The sequence below is a fragment of the Anarhichas minor genome, unplaced genomic scaffold, assembly GCF_050575085.1.
Source record: "Anarhichas minor isolate MPS153535 unplaced genomic scaffold, ASM5057508v1 ptg000053l, whole genome shotgun sequence".
Lineage (NCBI taxonomy): Eukaryota > Metazoa > Chordata > Actinopteri > Perciformes > Anarhichadidae > Anarhichas > Anarhichas minor.
In genome coordinates this window covers 1,448,830-1,465,752 of record NW_027466499.1, presented here as the reverse complement: position 1 = coordinate 1,465,752, position 16,923 = coordinate 1,448,830, and the positions used below count along the sequence as shown (strand labels likewise).

The 16,923-nt window shown below is 44.2% G+C and overlaps 1 protein-coding gene across 1 annotated transcript in view; it reads left to right on the top strand.

Annotated features, from left to right (window-relative positions):
- LOC142931623 (glutamate receptor ionotropic, kainate 5-like) overlaps positions 1–16,555 on the top strand; it is a 57,274-nt gene extending 40,719 nt beyond the window's left edge. Inside the window, exons 13-19 of the mRNA XM_076075620.1 lie at positions 4,514–4,623; positions 5,620–5,793; positions 8,923–9,088; positions 9,228–9,453; positions 12,936–13,064; positions 14,160–14,281; positions 15,806–16,555. Of these exons, the coding sequence (XP_075931735.1) occupies positions 4,514–4,623; positions 5,620–5,793; positions 8,923–9,088; positions 9,228–9,453; positions 12,936–13,064; positions 14,160–14,281; positions 15,806–16,555 (1,677 nt within the window). The remainder of the gene's footprint in view (positions 1–4,513; positions 4,624–5,619; positions 5,794–8,922; positions 9,089–9,227; positions 9,454–12,935; positions 13,065–14,159; positions 14,282–15,805) is intronic.
- The last annotated feature ends 368 nt before the right edge of the window (positions 16,556–16,923 follow it).

The window sequence follows — 16,923 nt, the reverse complement described above, 5'->3', positions numbered from 1 at the left end:
AGTGTTTGTGTAGGTGACTCCAGGAACATGAAGACCTGCCGCCTAAGAGACAGCACGTGCTTCAGTTTGGGATCCTTACACCCCAAACTGACTGTTTTAAATCCGCTGGCAAACTTTCCAAACCTGCGCAGCTCATTTTCTAACAGCTCGTTCGGTATAAACGGCGGAACACCGGACACGGTGATCCGCGTAGAGGGCACTGAGAGCGGAGAGACCTGCACGAAGCTGTCCCTGATCAACACGCCGCTCTCTATCAGGTTGTGGACATAAGCCTCGCTCGCCACGAACACAACCACAGCTTTATTCATCCGAGATGCAAAGGAGAGTTTGTCATGTCCCACCTGCTCTCCGACAGCCAGCAGCACCTCCTCTACTGACACGCTGCTGTCCGGTGGAACTACCCGGACTCCCTGCCGGATTGACGGGCGTGGCGTCTCGGAGGACGCCATCCTCCCGAACAACACCAAACACCACTAATCACACGTTCTACCGATAAATACACTGCTCAGTATCTCACCTGATCACGTGCAGAGACAGAAGAACAGAGGAACAAATCCCAAAGCAGTGAAAATACAATCAAACCTCCGCGACACTCTCACGTCCACACGCAACCGGAAACGGAAACAGAGAGGAGGAGAGGAGAGGAGAGAGGAGGAGAGGCAGTAAGTAGAGCTGGTAAAAATGTGAATAGTTAAATATTTCGACAGCACGTGGAGCCTAATTTTTCCAACATCGGTCATTCTTGTGGCCACTTGGAAAAAGGTTGGATTTATTAATTCCATTGATTTCCAATTTTTGTAAAAGAAATGATCAAAGAAATTCAACTTGGGTTTTTTTATGATTCATGTCATCATAACTGTTATTCTGCACTAAAGACATGTTCTAGTTCTCTCTCTCTAATGGTGATGGTTCTGTTTCCATAGAGGAGCAGAACTTTAATATCAACGAGGCCTCAGAGGGAAGAACAAGCACAAACCTGCACTTCAGAGGGTTCAGGGAGATATTTAATGTGTTAAGTTAAGTTTGATTCACTTCCAGCAAACACACATCATTTCCTGTTAGTGTAACGTGGGAAAATACGTCAATTTATTGTCTATTAGCAAATGAAAAACCAGTAGAGCACGACAACAAGTGTGTATCGGATACTCAATACAATCTAACACAACACGCTGCTAACAGCACTCTGCATGAGCAGTTCATTCAGTCTTGAACGCATCACAAGAACAAAAACCCATTCATTCAACTACTCGATGGAAGTGTAAAGCGCTTTATGCACACTATATAACACACACACACACACACACTCACACACACATACACACACACACTCTCACACACACACACACACACTCTCACACAGCATCCATCTGAATAGCTTGCGAGCACACTTAAAGATGGTAATCGTTATAATTGCTCAAGCTGTTGACTTGTGCACACACATTAGTGGAGTGCCGTCATGTGTATCGGTGCTCTTGCCCCCTGGTGTTGAACAGTGTAAATGTATGTCTGCTGTTCATTAGTCGTCAGTATATTGTGACTCTGCTGTTCTCTGCGTCGCTGTCACAACAGTGAATCACAGCGCGTACGAGGAGCTCTGAAGCAGCAGTTGTGTTCATGGGAGAAGAAACGACGACAGAGAAATAAGAGGCTGAACAAATGTTACTCACACAAAGTATAGAGTCCATGAAAACCTCCACGTCCTCCAGAAAGACTTCAGTTACCTCCATCGCATTCCTCAACAACAATGTAAATCACCTAAATCACTGTTAATGCTTCTTTCTTTACAGGGTTTAAAGGCAATAACATAGTCCATGAATATGAGATATGAGTGTAAAGTTAATCACAATCCCTCCTCTCTGTAGTGGAGGTTGGTTTATGACTCTACACCTGCAGTCTATCGTAATATCTCTGAGTCACACTCGTCTCTTTGATTGTTTGTCCTCTGGTGTTTGGTAGAATCATGCAGCTCATTGAGTACAAACGCCTCCGTTCATGCTCGGAGGTCGCTCGCCGTCTGCGGAGGCTCACGCGTGGAGGCTCACTCGTGGAGGCTCACGCGTGGAGGCTCACGCGTGGAGGCTCACGCGTGGAGGCTCACGCGTGGAGGCTCACTCGTGGAGGCTCACGCGTGGAGGCTCACTCGTGGAGGCTCACTCGTGGAGGCTCACTCGTGGAGGCTCACGCGTGGAGGCTCACGCGTGGAGGCTCACGCGTGGAGGCTCACGCGTGGAGGCTCACTCGTGGAGGCTCACTCGTGGAGGCTCACTCGTGGAGGCTCACGCGTGGAGGCTCACTCGTGGAGGCTCATGCGTGGAGGTTGGGGGCAGACCGGGGGGGGCGGTACTTATTTGTCACGTGACTTCCATATTTAAGTAACGCCCCTTCCATCGATATTTCAACCCAAACACAATCTTTTCCTAAACCTTAGGAAGGTCAGGAGGTCGTGCAGGCGCAGACTGCAGTATAACAGCTGTAACCACACATGGCTTTAGGTGTCCACATACATTTAGATAAATAGTGTTTTGTACTTTCTGGCTTTAAAGCTGAGACAAGTACAGCTCTTGAAAAGCTTACCTTACATCTTACCTGACACACGTCTGAAATGTCCCGATGCATTGAACACACCTCTCTAAAGGCACATCAGGTGAGAACAAGCTCTGAGGATTGTGCTCTTCTAGCTTCCGCCGGTTATTTATCAAGTCTAAAAGCAATGCTGAGAAAGAAATGTCCAAAACACAGCAAACAATCTGAGGAACTCTCTCACAGGGTCGGAGGATGTCAGACTCGTTCTTACTTTGTAATCTTCTTGCTCTCCTTTCTTGTGCAGACAGTCTGCTGGTTGAACTCTGCGCTGTGTGTTTGTATTGAGGGCATCTCTGTGAGTTGATGTGCTGCAAATAAATTCAAGTTTAAATGAATGTAAATGTTATCGCAAATTACATTCCGGGTTGTTCAGTAATAGAAAATCTAGTGTAAATTGAACAATAGTCAACATAAGCATAACTGGGTTTTTACATATTTACTGTAAATGAGAATCAGTTTAAATGACTGCAGATCAAACTGCTCGAGTCAGATTGTTTAAATGAACCAACGTTTTTTACTTTCATAATTGCGTCCATTAAAAGAGGTGAACTCCAGAACTACAAACAGGTTTAACTTTAGTCATTCACTTCATCACTTCTTTTCCTTTTCATTTGTTTCTACTCGGGACATCCCGTCTAATTCTGTGGGACACGTCCGTTCACAACAGACTTCACTTGCACAGCTTCTCTTGGCTTTTTTATTTATTTATTTTTATGAGCCAAAATGGGCAAAAAAACCCGAAAGAGAGTTGATTGCCTCAATTACAGCTCCAGTCATCTGCTGTAATTGGGTCCAATCTGGGAGTTTCTCGTTTCTCCTCGCTGCCAAATCCTTTTTCAAGTAGACAGGAAGGGAAGGGGGGGGGGGGGGCCATAGGCAGCTGGGAGGGGAAGTGATGAAACGGGCCGATGGGAAGCGTCTGGCCGGGAAAACATCAACCGACGGTCGTTAACACTTGAGAAACTCGTAACTTCAATTTTCCATTTTTATCTTGTTTTTGTTGTTTTGTGTGAATTTGCAGATTTACGTGCCGACAAAATGTTACGAGCTGAAGGACACAAAATGAAAAAAAGAAATCTATGTAATTCCAAGAGTCATTTTCCCAACAAAAAACCCCGACTGTCAGAAAGTGAAGGTTGTGTTTGTAAGTGTGAGACATTTGACAGCAGATGGTCGTTATCACAGTTCACTGCTGCCAGCTGGAGACACCAGAACTCACCGATGTTCTTTACGCTTTGAATCTAAAGTTTGTGTTGTTGATGAGTGAAAGTGTAAATTCAGTTCAAAGTACGAAAGCACGAACAGAAGCAGTCCTCATTGACAAACGGAATTAGAGACATTTGCATCAATCTGCAAAATCATTTTGAGTCACAACATATGTTACGTTGTTTTTGTTTACTTTTAGATTTTTTTATTTGAACACATAAACAACAGCTTATAACCAGATAATAGGGGAAAATAAAAGACGTGACAGCCGTACACATGAGCGTACACCTGAGCAGGAGAGAGAATTTTGGGGTTTTCCTTTTGATTTCAACACAATCAGCAGAATTTATGTCTTGAGCAGCATCTAGTGGCCACTCGGGGAATTGCAGCTTAACATATTGACTAACTTTCAGCTGAAGGAGAGTTTTTGAGTGTAAAAATGAAGTGAAAACTTGCATTTTAATTGTTATTGATCAATATTTTATGTTCCAGAGAAACAACTTTTGATACTTAAGATTTGAAACTAAGCTTTGATTTCATTGTTAAACTTTAGTTTTTGAATATTGGAAGCGATTCTAACTACAGGTTCTTCTCTGGTAGTTCCTGTGAGTCCACGATGACGCACACAGACTCACAAGGTGTAAGAGACGCTGCCGCAGCTGCTGATTAATTCTGAGTGACACATAATTAATAACGGAGGGATTTTGTTTGTGTGTGTTTTCAGGGCCGTAAACCAGGTTACTTCTCCTTCCTGGATCCGTTCTCGCCGGCTGTCTGGCTCTTCATGCTGTTGGCCTACCTCGCCGTCAGCTGCGTCCTCTTCCTCGCCGCCAGGTAACCCGCCTGCCTCGTGTGTGTGTGTGTGTGTGTGTGTGTGTGTGTGTGTGTGTGTGTGTGTGTGTGTGTGTGTGTGTCTATGTGTGTGTGTCTGTGTGTGTGTGTCTGTGTGTTGACTAAAGTATGTTCTATTCATAAAGACTCAACACGAGCTGTCCACACCTATAAATAACAGAAAATCCGTTTTTATTTCTGTGTCCTGAGTGTTGGGTGTTAGAGGAGAGGCGGAGGGTTTGCTTAGAGTGACGTGTGACACTAAGTAAGTCTTTGTCTTTGTAACAAAACACTATTTATTTATGTATTTATTTATTTTACCTTTATTTAACCAGATAAGTCAGTTGAGAAGCAGTTGTCATTTACAATGATGACCAACAGGAAGCAAGTCGTTACAAACCAATAAAACATAGAAACATCTCATACAAAAATAACAACATCATAATATTATATATTATGATGTATATTAACAATATATAAAAACAAACAAACTCAGAAACAGTTGCAATCGTTTGTCAACTGTTTTACACTCCGGGCAAGAATCTAAACACAGTTACAGTTCAGTGTTGTTTCCTTTTGTTTATGATAATAATAACTATACGTTGTCTTCATAGAGAGCTTCTCAGAGTACTTCATGACACTTTACGTCAGTTCAAATGACCATAAAGTATAAATTGATCCGCCTCTTTCACCTCTTCTTCTGTTTCCTACCTCAACAATCCAACCGTCTGTCATAAAGACAATAAACTCTGTTTATTGTCTTTTCAAAGCATAATTTAATCATCTTAATAGTACACGCACTAGCGGAGTAAATGTCAGTTTACCAATAACTGTGTTGTGCTGTTATCTGGAGGGTAACAGATTTTAAAATCATTATAGAGTGCGTTATGTTCTGGAGTGAGGTTTGTTGCTGCTCATAAGAAAGTGTTTCATTTCATTTCATAGTAGAAGATGAGGTGGTTCACGTGTGTGTGTGTGTGTGTGTCTCCCCCCCTCCAGGCTCAGCCCCTACGAGTGGTACAACCCTCACCCGTGCCTGCGGGAGCGGCGGGACGTCCTGGAGAACCAGTACACGTTGGGCAACAGTCTGTGGTTCCCGGTGGGCGGCTTCATGCAGCAGGGCTCAGAGATCATGCCTCGAGCTCTGTCCACCCGCTGCGTCAGCGGAGTCTGGTGCGTACAGCTCAGAGCCCTCACTGACAGCTACTGTAGATGTGTGTGAGTGCTGTTTAACATGTGGATCTCTGGGAGGTTTCTCTGAACGCTGACTGGCTTTTAGCTCCATGTTTGCATGCAGCACATGCGGCGCTGTTGGTTGAGCACGTCCATGGAAATGAACCTTCTCTCTGTCGCTCTTTAGACCCAGGAAATCCAACTACATATTAAATATGTAAGAGAGACGTAGCATCTCTTTCTGTACGATGTTCCAGCTCTGCTTGGATGGACACCGACACCATTTGTGGTTGAGATGACAAACACAGAGCAGAGAAAAAAGACAAAAGGTTGTCGAGTCACACTGACCTGATGCCACCTGATCTCATGGGAAGGCGTAGAAATAGAACGACATTTTTTGCGTGTCATGATTTTAAGCGTTTCAGGTGTCATTTTAAGCCACGTTGTTACGGTGAAACGTGTCATCATACGTTCCTTTAATATCTTACAAAAAAGTTAGTCTTTTTTGCTTTTTTCTACAAAAGTCCAGCAACGTTCGCGTCAGTCTTTTTCAAAATAAACTTCAGTCTTCACAGGAAACTACTCGTGGTTTGGGTTTAAAATAACGACAGAAGTACCGTTATTTAAGTACGCAAATAAACGTTCACTTCTCGTTTCACACGGGGAACAAGCAGCTGGAGGATCGCTGTTTGTTGACCAATCCATATTGCGGTCTTCATACTTCCTTGCTTATGATTACATGGATAACATAAGATAAACATAAGATTTTCTGGGACATCTACAAATTACGGTGCTTTTTTTCCTGTGTTTAGCTACAAATGCTGGATGAGACCAACGGTTAGGTTGAGGAAGAACATCATGGCTTAAAATTGGTACGTAAACTAAGTCAAACGTAAACAATGTAACATAAATACGGAAAACACATCACAAACATCACTTTCGTAACTTCAAAATAACATTTTGGGACAGGAACACAGGCCTCCTAGGCTGTTCCATGGAAACACTTTGTGAATGATGTTGTTGGTGTCGCGGCGGCTCGTCTCTCTCCTCCTTTAGCTGAACATTAGCTGAAGGTGAACAGATGGTTTGGTGTCTCTCATGTGGAAATGATGATGTCAGTTTCTCTTCCTGTTTAGTTTCCGCTCCTCTAATGTCCTCTGTCCTCCTCCGAGCGGCATCTGACCTCCATTTTTCTGCACAGATTTCCCAGCAGCTTATAAATGTGATAAACTCCTCAAGTCGTTCGTGCCGAGCTGTGTTGCATCGTGTTTCACATATTCATGGTTAGACGAAGTTTGTCTGGTTTCTTTTGGTAATGCTTTATTTTTACGGGTTATTTCCCAGAAATGTAGTCACTTTAAACCCAAGCACATTTTTATTATTATTATTTATTATTAGAAACTATATTCCCAATGTTTGATTTTACGTTTGTTTATTTGATAAAATGTTGTTGTTACTAACAGACAATCTCCTTTTAAAGCAGTGACGAGCTGTCATTTCCTCATCTAGAAACATTAACTTCAACAAGAGGGATATTCAAACCAAACCTCCGTCCTCCTGCTGGCTGTGGAGACTGAAGTTACAATTAGTCCTCCAATTTGTCCTCTCCTGTCCCCTCCTTCTCCTCCTATTTTTTCCTCCTCTCCTCTCCTCTCCTCCCTCCCTTATTCCCAGTAGCTGCAGTCAGACAGATGGTGGAATGATACTGGAGGGCCTGGAGGGGCCATCAGCATTATGTCTCTGACAGCTCTCAGCCTCGCTGAGCACTTAGGCCGAAAAAAGCTCATAGTGGCGGTGGCACGAATTTCAACATACTGATCTCTGTCTGTCTGTCTGTCTGTCTGTCTGTCTGTCTGTCTGTCTGTCTGTCTGTCTGTCTGTCTGTCTGTCTGTCTGTCTGTCTGTCTGTCTGTCTGTCTGTCTGTCTGTCTGTCTGTCTGTCTGTCTGTCTGACTGTCTGTCTGACTGACTGACTTGCTCATTGGTTGAAGAGGTCAAAACTCCAGCGAGGCTTATTTGGTTCATAAATAGAAGAAGTGCATATTGTGCTTCTGTTCTATCTTATCTTTTAAAAAAATTTAAAATTAAAGTTTAGAAGTCAGAAATGTTGGCTTTGTACGTTTCTGCAACCGGTTATGTTGACTGTCTTCTTTCACGCTTGCAGAAAAGTACAATGCTACGTTGTTAACGTTGGTTGTGTTTAGGCAACAAAACCTTTTGGTTACGGTTCGAAGAAATACGGTTGGTTTTCGAATAATAATGTATCGTCATAGAGTAACGAAACAACGGAATTAAACGACGACGTAACGACGTAACATAACGACGTAACGTAACGATGTAACCGGACGACGTAACCGAACGACGACATAACCGGACGACGTAACCGAACGACGTAGAGTTGTAAGTGCGAAACAATGTAACGTAACGACTTTCCATTTCAATGTAATGTAACAAAATAACGCTGTAACCTACTGACATTCCGACATAACGTGACGGCGTAACGTGACAACGGAACATAACAATGGAACCTAATAACGGAACGGAACAACGTAATATACTACATCACTTGTTCTTTTTATCGCTCGTTGAACTACTACTTCCACTACTACTACTACTACTACCTGCATGCAAAAAGAAAATAGGTTGAGCATGTCCTTTGTTTGCAGAAATGTACAATGCCAAAACATTGTTCCTGCCGACTGGGCTGTCCAGCCAATCACAATTATGAATTTTCAGGGAATGACCATATGACAAAATGACCAGAAGCCAAACTCTACTCTCCTCACTCCTCTCTCATCTCTCCTTCCCTCCATCATTTTCTCCTCTTCCTTCCCTCTCTGTTTGCCTCCCATCTCCCTCGGCTCCCTTCATAATTCCCTTGCTCATCACTTCTGTCTAATTTCCTCTGCAGTGGAGGTGTCCTGCTCCTCTCTGCTGCAGCCCGAGTTCATGTTCAGGTTGATGATTTTTACCTGAAAATCCTGACATTTCCTGCAGAGCTCTCCATCTGTCTCCCTCCTGCTTACCTCTCGCAGCTCCTTCATGAAGAGAGAGAGAAAAAGACGAGTGTCTGAAAGTTTCTCAGGGTAAATAAAGGTGAAAGCTGATCTTCTTCTCTGCTCCTCTCAGGTGGGCGTTCACCCTCATCATCATCTCGTCCTACACGGCCAACCTGGCGGCGTTTCTCACCGTGCAGAGGATGGTGGCTCCCATCGAGTCTCCGGACGATCTGGCCGACCAAACCAACATCCAGTACGGCACCATCCACGGAGGGTCCACCATGACCTTCTTCATGGTGAGACGGGGGGCGAGACACACTCTCTGGGTTTAGTTTGAGTTGTGATGGGCGACCATCAATCTTGGAACTCAGCACTTTCTTCTGATAGCAACAGTAAAGGTAGACTAATGTTCTTCTTCCTCTCCTCCTCCTCCAGAACTCGCGGTACCAGACGTACCAGCGGATGTGGAACTACATGAACTCCAAGCAGCCCAGCGTGTTTGTGAAGAGCACCGAGGAAGGCATTGCCCGCGTCCTCAACTCCAAGTACGCCTTTCTGATGGAGAGCACCATGAACGAGTACTACCGCAGCCTCAACTGCAACCTCACGCAGATCGGAGGACTGCTGGACACCAAAGGATACGGCATCGGCATGCCTCTGGGTGAGTTAAAGAAATCAAACTGGTATTCTGCAACATGTTTCCACAATTTGGGGAGTTTAGAGCTTTAAGAGAGTAAGGAAAATGAAAAGAAGTCGGTAACAGTGACTACGTTTACGTGCACCAGATATTCTCTTTTTTTGCCCTTATTCTGAAAAAGACAATATTTATAATAAGCTGTTTACAAATTAATATTCCACTAATATTCACGTTTATATGCAGCCGTGCATATTTAGATTAACATAAAACGACCACACGACCCATCCTCATCATCAGTGAATCCCACGTTGACGTCGGTGTCTGCTTTGTTTGACGGGTCGATGTCCTAACACGTCCTTTATATCCTTTATCTCGTCTAAATATGCTAAAGTGCAAAGTTGCTTATTCCATTTTGCTTCTTTGCATTAAAATATGTTTATTTATTTATTGAAAAAGTTGGCGTTGAGATATTTGTTCATATCCAAAAACATGTTAAAATGTAAGTCCTTCATAATGTTTAAAAGTAGGTTTGCATCTCACGTGTGTCTCAAAGTGCCATACTGAGACCTAATAGAGACAGAATGCTCCCAAAACCATGTTTTAATCATAAAACGCTCCGTTCGGAATAAGGTATTACACATATCAAATTAGGGAGATTGTCATATTCTGAATAACAGTGGAATGTAAACGTGGTCAACGGTCACATCGGTGGTATCAATCTTCATTTTTGGAATTTTTCCATTTTTGTTGTAAACTCAGATTTTGTGACCGTCTCAGGTTTACAGGTCCTCAGATGAATGTTTCAATCATTCCTGGAAACAGAGAACAGCAGCAACCTGCCTCTGTGTGTTTGTGTGAGGTGTGATTGTGGTTAGTCGGCTGTCACATCACATATTGTTTGTGATATATTGAGGCCGCCTCACGTTTTGTCCGGCACCTTGTGTGTCGGTTCTGTTAACCAGGTCATGTTCTTTGTGCAGCTGCTGCTCTTTGGCAAATTAAAGCCGTCCCGATTCCAATTTTGGCCTCGGTCTGCTTTCTCCGCCGGTGTCTGGGCTCGCCTCGTCATCTGCCTCAGACCTGTTTCTGGTGATGAGTGTTTGGCGCATAGATTAGCATAGCTAATGATGGAGGAAGGAACAGATGTGGAGAGTGGAGAACAGCGGGGAAGACGGAGACAGAAAGAAAAGGGAAGATGAGGAGTATTTGGGAGCCCAGTCTGCCAGTCAACCTGCCTGTTAAGTGATGACAATAAAAGCAGCAGAGTGGCCCGGTGCCCCTGGTAGACGCCGTCCCCCATGCTGTCTGCGTTGACTGACAGAGAGCGATTAGCATCGGCTTCAAAAGAGAAAATGAGAACTCGCGGCTGCTTTAAAGTCATTTTGGTTTTCGTGTTGTGGGAGTTTAAAGTTCAATCTCTTTTTTCCGTTTCCAACAGACAGTGAACGTGAGTCTTTTTCAACCATCGTCGTTCCCTAAGGTGGTAATTAGTGTAACCGCGAAGGCGAAGTAGTCATTCTAACTCAAACCACGATTCTATTCTGTCCTTAAAAAAAGTACTTATCTCAACCCAAACCACAACATTTCCCTAAAACCTAAACACAACTGAACCAAAATCAGTTTTTTAACAGTGACTTGTATCAGTTTTGGAAGGAAAATATCGTCAGATCAGAAGAAAACTTCAAACTTGTTGGTGTTAAATTCATATATGTGACTTTAATTCGATGCCTCTTCTCAGGAAACAGACCTTATAAAACAGCACCAAACTTGTGGAGAAACAAACCAAGCTTAATAAGCAACCGGAAGAATCGCCCCCTGCTGGTGACACTGTGTTATGGTTTTATTGTGGTGTTTTTGTTGCCTAACCCTAAGCTATACCGAAAATGTTGTTCCGAGCGACACAAAGAAAACATGTCCCACATGTTCACATGTTTTACTAAACCGAACCAAGTAGTTCTGTTGCCAGTGCGTTAAAGTGACACAAAGGTCCGTATGAGGGAATGAGAATGCATTGGTGCTGGAAGCAGTATTCACATCATTTAAGTAAGTAAACATAGCAAAGCTAAAATATAAATACACTCCATTACACATAAAATATCACTTTAAATATGTAAGTGTTGTTGGCAAAATGTACTTAAAGTATCAAAGGTAAAAGTATCTTTCAATGTAGAATTACAGAAGAATTCGGGAAAGATGGAGGAGAGAGAAAATGGCATCCCTTCATTTTGGAAACATTACCTGAGGTTGATCAAAATCAATTTGGAAATCAAGGTATTTGGCATCAAAGGCAGTTTTTTATGAAAACATAAAGAGAAAGAAGTCAGGCGATGACGAATGAATCATTCTATATCTCGAAAATATGGAGCGTCGAACCAGTGACAGCGTCATGACTTTTGTAAAAAGACTCAAATGATCTTTTACATTATCTTTGTTAAAAACAGCCACACACTTCCTGCTGTCGGTCATTGTGGTGAAAGCTTTTGTTTCTTTTTAATGGAACAAGAAAGAAGATGGATGAGGGAGGAAGTGAGTGCGAGGTGAGGATGAGAGGTTCATCATTTACAAATATTAATGACAGGTGAAGAAAAGTGACCACTGAGCTGAGTCATCTTCAGCACTTCTTGTGAATTGATAACTCACATGTGACTTGGTCTGGTGATGTCAGGCGACTGATAATTAACAACACCCCCCCCCCCCCCCCGCATGGGACCTTATTTCAGGAAGAATCTGTACGGTAGTCAACAAGGAGAGACAAATATTTTTTGATCCTGTTAGAATTGTGCTGTGTGTTTGTCAATTTGAAAGATCATTTTGCACATCAACAAAGGCGGGGCTACCTTGTGATTGACAGGTATACCAGACGTATACCAGAGACGTATACGGCGTCTCTACGTCGCTCGTCCTCAGTCCAGATATGGTGACTTCCTGTTCACTGGTTGCACAAAAAACAAGATGGCGACGGCCAAATCGTCGGACTCGAGGCTTCTAAACGTCCACAAGCCAATGGGTGATGTCATGACGACTACGTCCACTTCTTGAATACAGTCTGTGGTCTCAACGTCGCTCCTCTTCCCAATTGCGCCTCATGCTAGTTAAACGGTTGTGATTGGTTGTCGTAGGCTCCAAAGTGGACGAGGAGCCAATCAAAAGGCTAAATGAGTCGTGAACTTATTTTCTGTGAGACAGGATCGGTGGCTGACGTCCCCCTTATGTATAACCAGTCGATGTTCCCATTAAAAGGTCTTTATTTGGTTTTGAATACAGCAGACCTCAGCTGCACTAAACAAGATTGTAATTCAAAGATGCAGCTGCTGCTTCAGTCTTTTCTCAGTTTATCAGCTCCCCAGAAGCAAAATGTCAGCACAGAAATAAAGAGTGTGCATCGTGCCCGTTAGTGCAGCTCAACACATGTTTAATAACGGAGAGGTGAGCAGCTGAGCTGTGGCTTTCACTTCCTTTATTCCTCAATAAAAACAGAGCTGAATGACTGTCTTGTTTGTCCTCAGGCTCTCCGTACAGAGACGAGATCACTCTGGGGATCTTACAGCTGCAGGAGAGCAACAGGCTGGAGATCCTGAAGAGACGCTGGTGGGAGGGGGGACAGTGTCTCAAAGAGGAGGACCACCGGGCCAAAGGTGGGTGTCACGGCTCAGATGTTCTTCAGAGCTGAACTCTCTGCAAACGGATGCCAGGAAAAATGATCGGACTCTTCCGTTAACTGTTACAGAAACATTTCCTTGTCTTCCTGGATTTATTCACCTGGATGTACAAACGCAAACCCCGGAACTCGGTTCCAAACGGGATCTGCTGTCGGTTCTTTAGAAGTTCTGGAGTGAGATGCATTTTAAAGATTTTGGAACTTCTTGTGTTGCTGCTCAAAGAAAGACTATTTGTGATGATTATTGTGTGAGTTAAGGTAAATGATCGGCTCACAGACACTCAGTGGATTGTGGGTGAATGAGTGAGTCACTTGCAAAGGAAAACATCTCTAAACTGTTCAAACAAAGAGAGAGAATCAAGCAGCCGGACGCAATCCGTCGTCTGTAGTTCAGGTCAAATTGTTAAGAGAAAGAAAAAATGACTTTCGTTATGGATTAATCGATGAATCGTTTGATTTATAAAATGACCTAAAATAATAGGAACTGGTCGTTATAAGTTCAGAGTTTTCTTTAACAAACCAACGTGTCCTCGTACAAAAGTTCGTTGTAGGTTCATTTTCCAACAAAAGTCCAACAACACCTGTCAATTTCCGCATGCAGCCTTTTCAAAATAAACTTCCGTCATTACAGGAAACAGCTCAGTTAGGTTATCGGAGAACATCTGCGTTTGGGTTAAAATAATAAAGTGCTGTTACGCAAGTACGGACGAGACAAATAAATCAAAGTCCGATGTTTATACTTCCTCGTTAGTGATTATGTGGAATATATATGAATTCATTTAATGAGATGTATATAAATTACGGGCATTAAATATTCGAAGGTCAAGATACGAGAACATCCGGAACCAACAGTCCAAAAACCCCAAATAATGAATTTACAATGACAGAAAATGGATTGATTCACAGAATTGTTGTCGATTAATTTTCTATCGATTGACGAAGAGATCAAGACAAGAGCTGGACACAAAAAGCGTTACAGGTTTACATACAGTATATCAAATTTGTTATTAATTGATCTGCTGGTTAACTTTCAAAATAAGACAAACTTCTTCGTCGTCTCCGTGGGTTTCAGGTCTCGGCATGGAGAACATCGGCGGGATCTTCGTGGTCCTGATCTGCGGCCTCATCATCGCCGTCTTCGTGGCCATCATGGAGTTCCTGTGGTCGACGCGCCGCAGCGCCGAGTCCGACGAGGTAAACCTTCATCATCACCACCCTCCTCCTCTTCCTCTCTCGTCCTCCTCCTCCTGCCCCGCCCCCGGCCTCAACCTCAGCTCAAACGCCTCAGTAGGTCATCCGCCTGTGTGTGTCTATGTGTGTGTGTGTGTGTCAGAATGTGCTTTATTCAGATTTTAACCTCTTTCAGCAGCAAACAAACAAAAAGAAGTGAAATAAAGAGAAAACTTGCTGAATTGTTTTGAATCGTCTCGTTGGTGAAACTGAATCCTGAGTTAATGAAAATCTTTGGTTTCACTAAATGTTTGTGTCTGAATCAACATCTTGCCGCCCTGTTGTCTGTTCCTTAATGTCATTGATATCAGAACTCCGTTCAGAAATTAATACATTTTGTGGATTGAAACATTTTTTTTTACAAGAATCCTTGATTTTTGTCCGAAGTCAGCAGATAGAAACTTCTAATGAATGAGTTCTGAAACCGTGTCACTTACAATAAATCATGTTTCCATAGAGCTGAACTCCTCAGTTACATTTGGAGGCAACCATATTTTCTTTTAAGCAAAAGTACGAAATTCGACATGAGTGGTCGTTGTTTGCTTTTATGAAAGTAAAAACAACAATGTTGCATGAGTTTATTGTTGCTTAATTCACTTCACTTCAAGCAAACAATGAGCACTTAGGCCTCATCAGAGGCTTTATTGTGACGTCGGGCGTCGAGGCGTTCAGGGACTCCTGTAAAATAAAAATAATAATGTGAGGCGCTCAACCACAAAACAAACAATTTACTGCAGATCACCTGTTCTAAAAAAGTAATCATTTAAAAATGGGATTTTGAAATTCTATATCTACGTTTTGACAAATAAAAGAGAACATTGCATCAGTTTTATTACTAAGGATGTTAAAACTGCTCAAACATCCTTAAATCACTCCGATAGAAACGTTTAGTACAAAGGTCACAGAAAGTCAATCAGTGCAACGACTGAAACCGGCTGCATGAAGGAGCAACGTGTTGCAGCAACTAATTGATCAGCTGAAAAAGACAAGTCTCTGCTAATACAATCATTTCAATTCCAGCCTGAACAGGAAGCTGTGACTTGAGACGGAGTCGTGTCTGTATTCAGTCTCGTCCTGTCTGCGTCCGCTCGGTCGTCCTCTGCAGAAACAGCTTCTGACTTTTATTTGCTCTCCGTTAATCCGTCGTGTATTTGACTTTCTGTCCCGATTAAAGGACGAATTCTCCCACACAGACGGAGACAAAAGCCTCCAGAGTCTAATGGGTTCACTCTCCCTCCTCCGTCACATCAACACACACACATCGTCTCTCTCTTCGGGAAAGAAATGAGTTATGTATCAATATTAAACAATTCAGAAAATGTTTAAAGTATTTCTTATTTGAAAACATTTTAAAAAAGCATTCGACAGAATAAATGAGCATTTCAGAATCTTGTTTTGTTTGTATGCATGTATGAATTAATGAAATAAATCATATTTCTTTAAGTAATAGGAAGGTGAATCCTGTTTCTCTTTGTCTCTCGCTCTCAGGTCTCTGTTTGTCAGGAGATGCTGACGGAGTTTAGAAACGCCGTCTCCTGTAAGAAGAGTTCTCGCTCCCGACGCCGCCGTCCTCTGAGCAGCGCCGGGGGCGGAGTCCTGCGTCACCCGTCGCGCCTGGCTCTGGCCACGCCGCGCCCCATCCGCCTGGTTCGGGAGATGCGCCTCAGCAACGGGAAACTCTACAGCGGCGCCGGCTCGCTAACGGGCGGCCTCGGGGGAGGTATGGGAGGGGTCCCTAATTTGGGGCCGGGGCCACAGAGGCTGCTGGAGGACCCGCTAGGCGCCAACGCCACCACCAGCACGCCTCCTCCGGTGTCGGCCCTGGTGGCTCCTCCCGCCCCGCTGCGCAGCTTCCTGCAGGGCTGCAGCCACGTGCGAATCTGCCAGGAGTGCCGGCGGATCCAGAGCTTGAGGCCGGCCACGCTCACGCCGCCCCCGCCTCCTCCCCCGTCCTCCTCCTCCTCCGCCTCCTCCTGCTCCCGGATTCCTCCCCCCGGAGGTCACCACCTCCGCCACAACCCCCATCACCACCTCCACTACCACCACGGCTCCATGTCGCTGCCCCGCCTCCCACCGCCGCCTCCTCCAATCCCAGCGGACAGAGCCGACAGCGACGGGGGAGGGGGGGCGGCGAGTCCGCGGCTGAGCAACAACAGACCACCGCCACCGCCGAGGCCGCAGCCGCCCCCGAAGACGCCGACACGCCCGCTGACGGACTTACTGACGGGGCACAACTAAAGCAGAGGGACGCTGTGTGAGGGGTCAACGGTCATGGTTTCAAACCATCTTTTGGGCCCCAATGACACATCTCGATCAGTCCAAGCTGGTCTAACAGGAGGTGTGGACGGAAGAAACCATTTCGACCCATTTGAAGGGTCGTTGATAAAAACAAAAGCCACTTTGGCTCCGTGGATCATACCAGTAACCTTTCCACAGGGGATGGATGGATTAAACCACTCTTGACTGTACGCAGGGAGGATAAATGGAACATTCCGTTTTGGATTAAACCAGCTGAGGTGTTCACAGTCAATTGGATCGCAGGGCTGCAGAAAGACAAACAGGAAGAGGCGGCCAAATGGGCACCTCTGCCAATCATCACGCTCCGT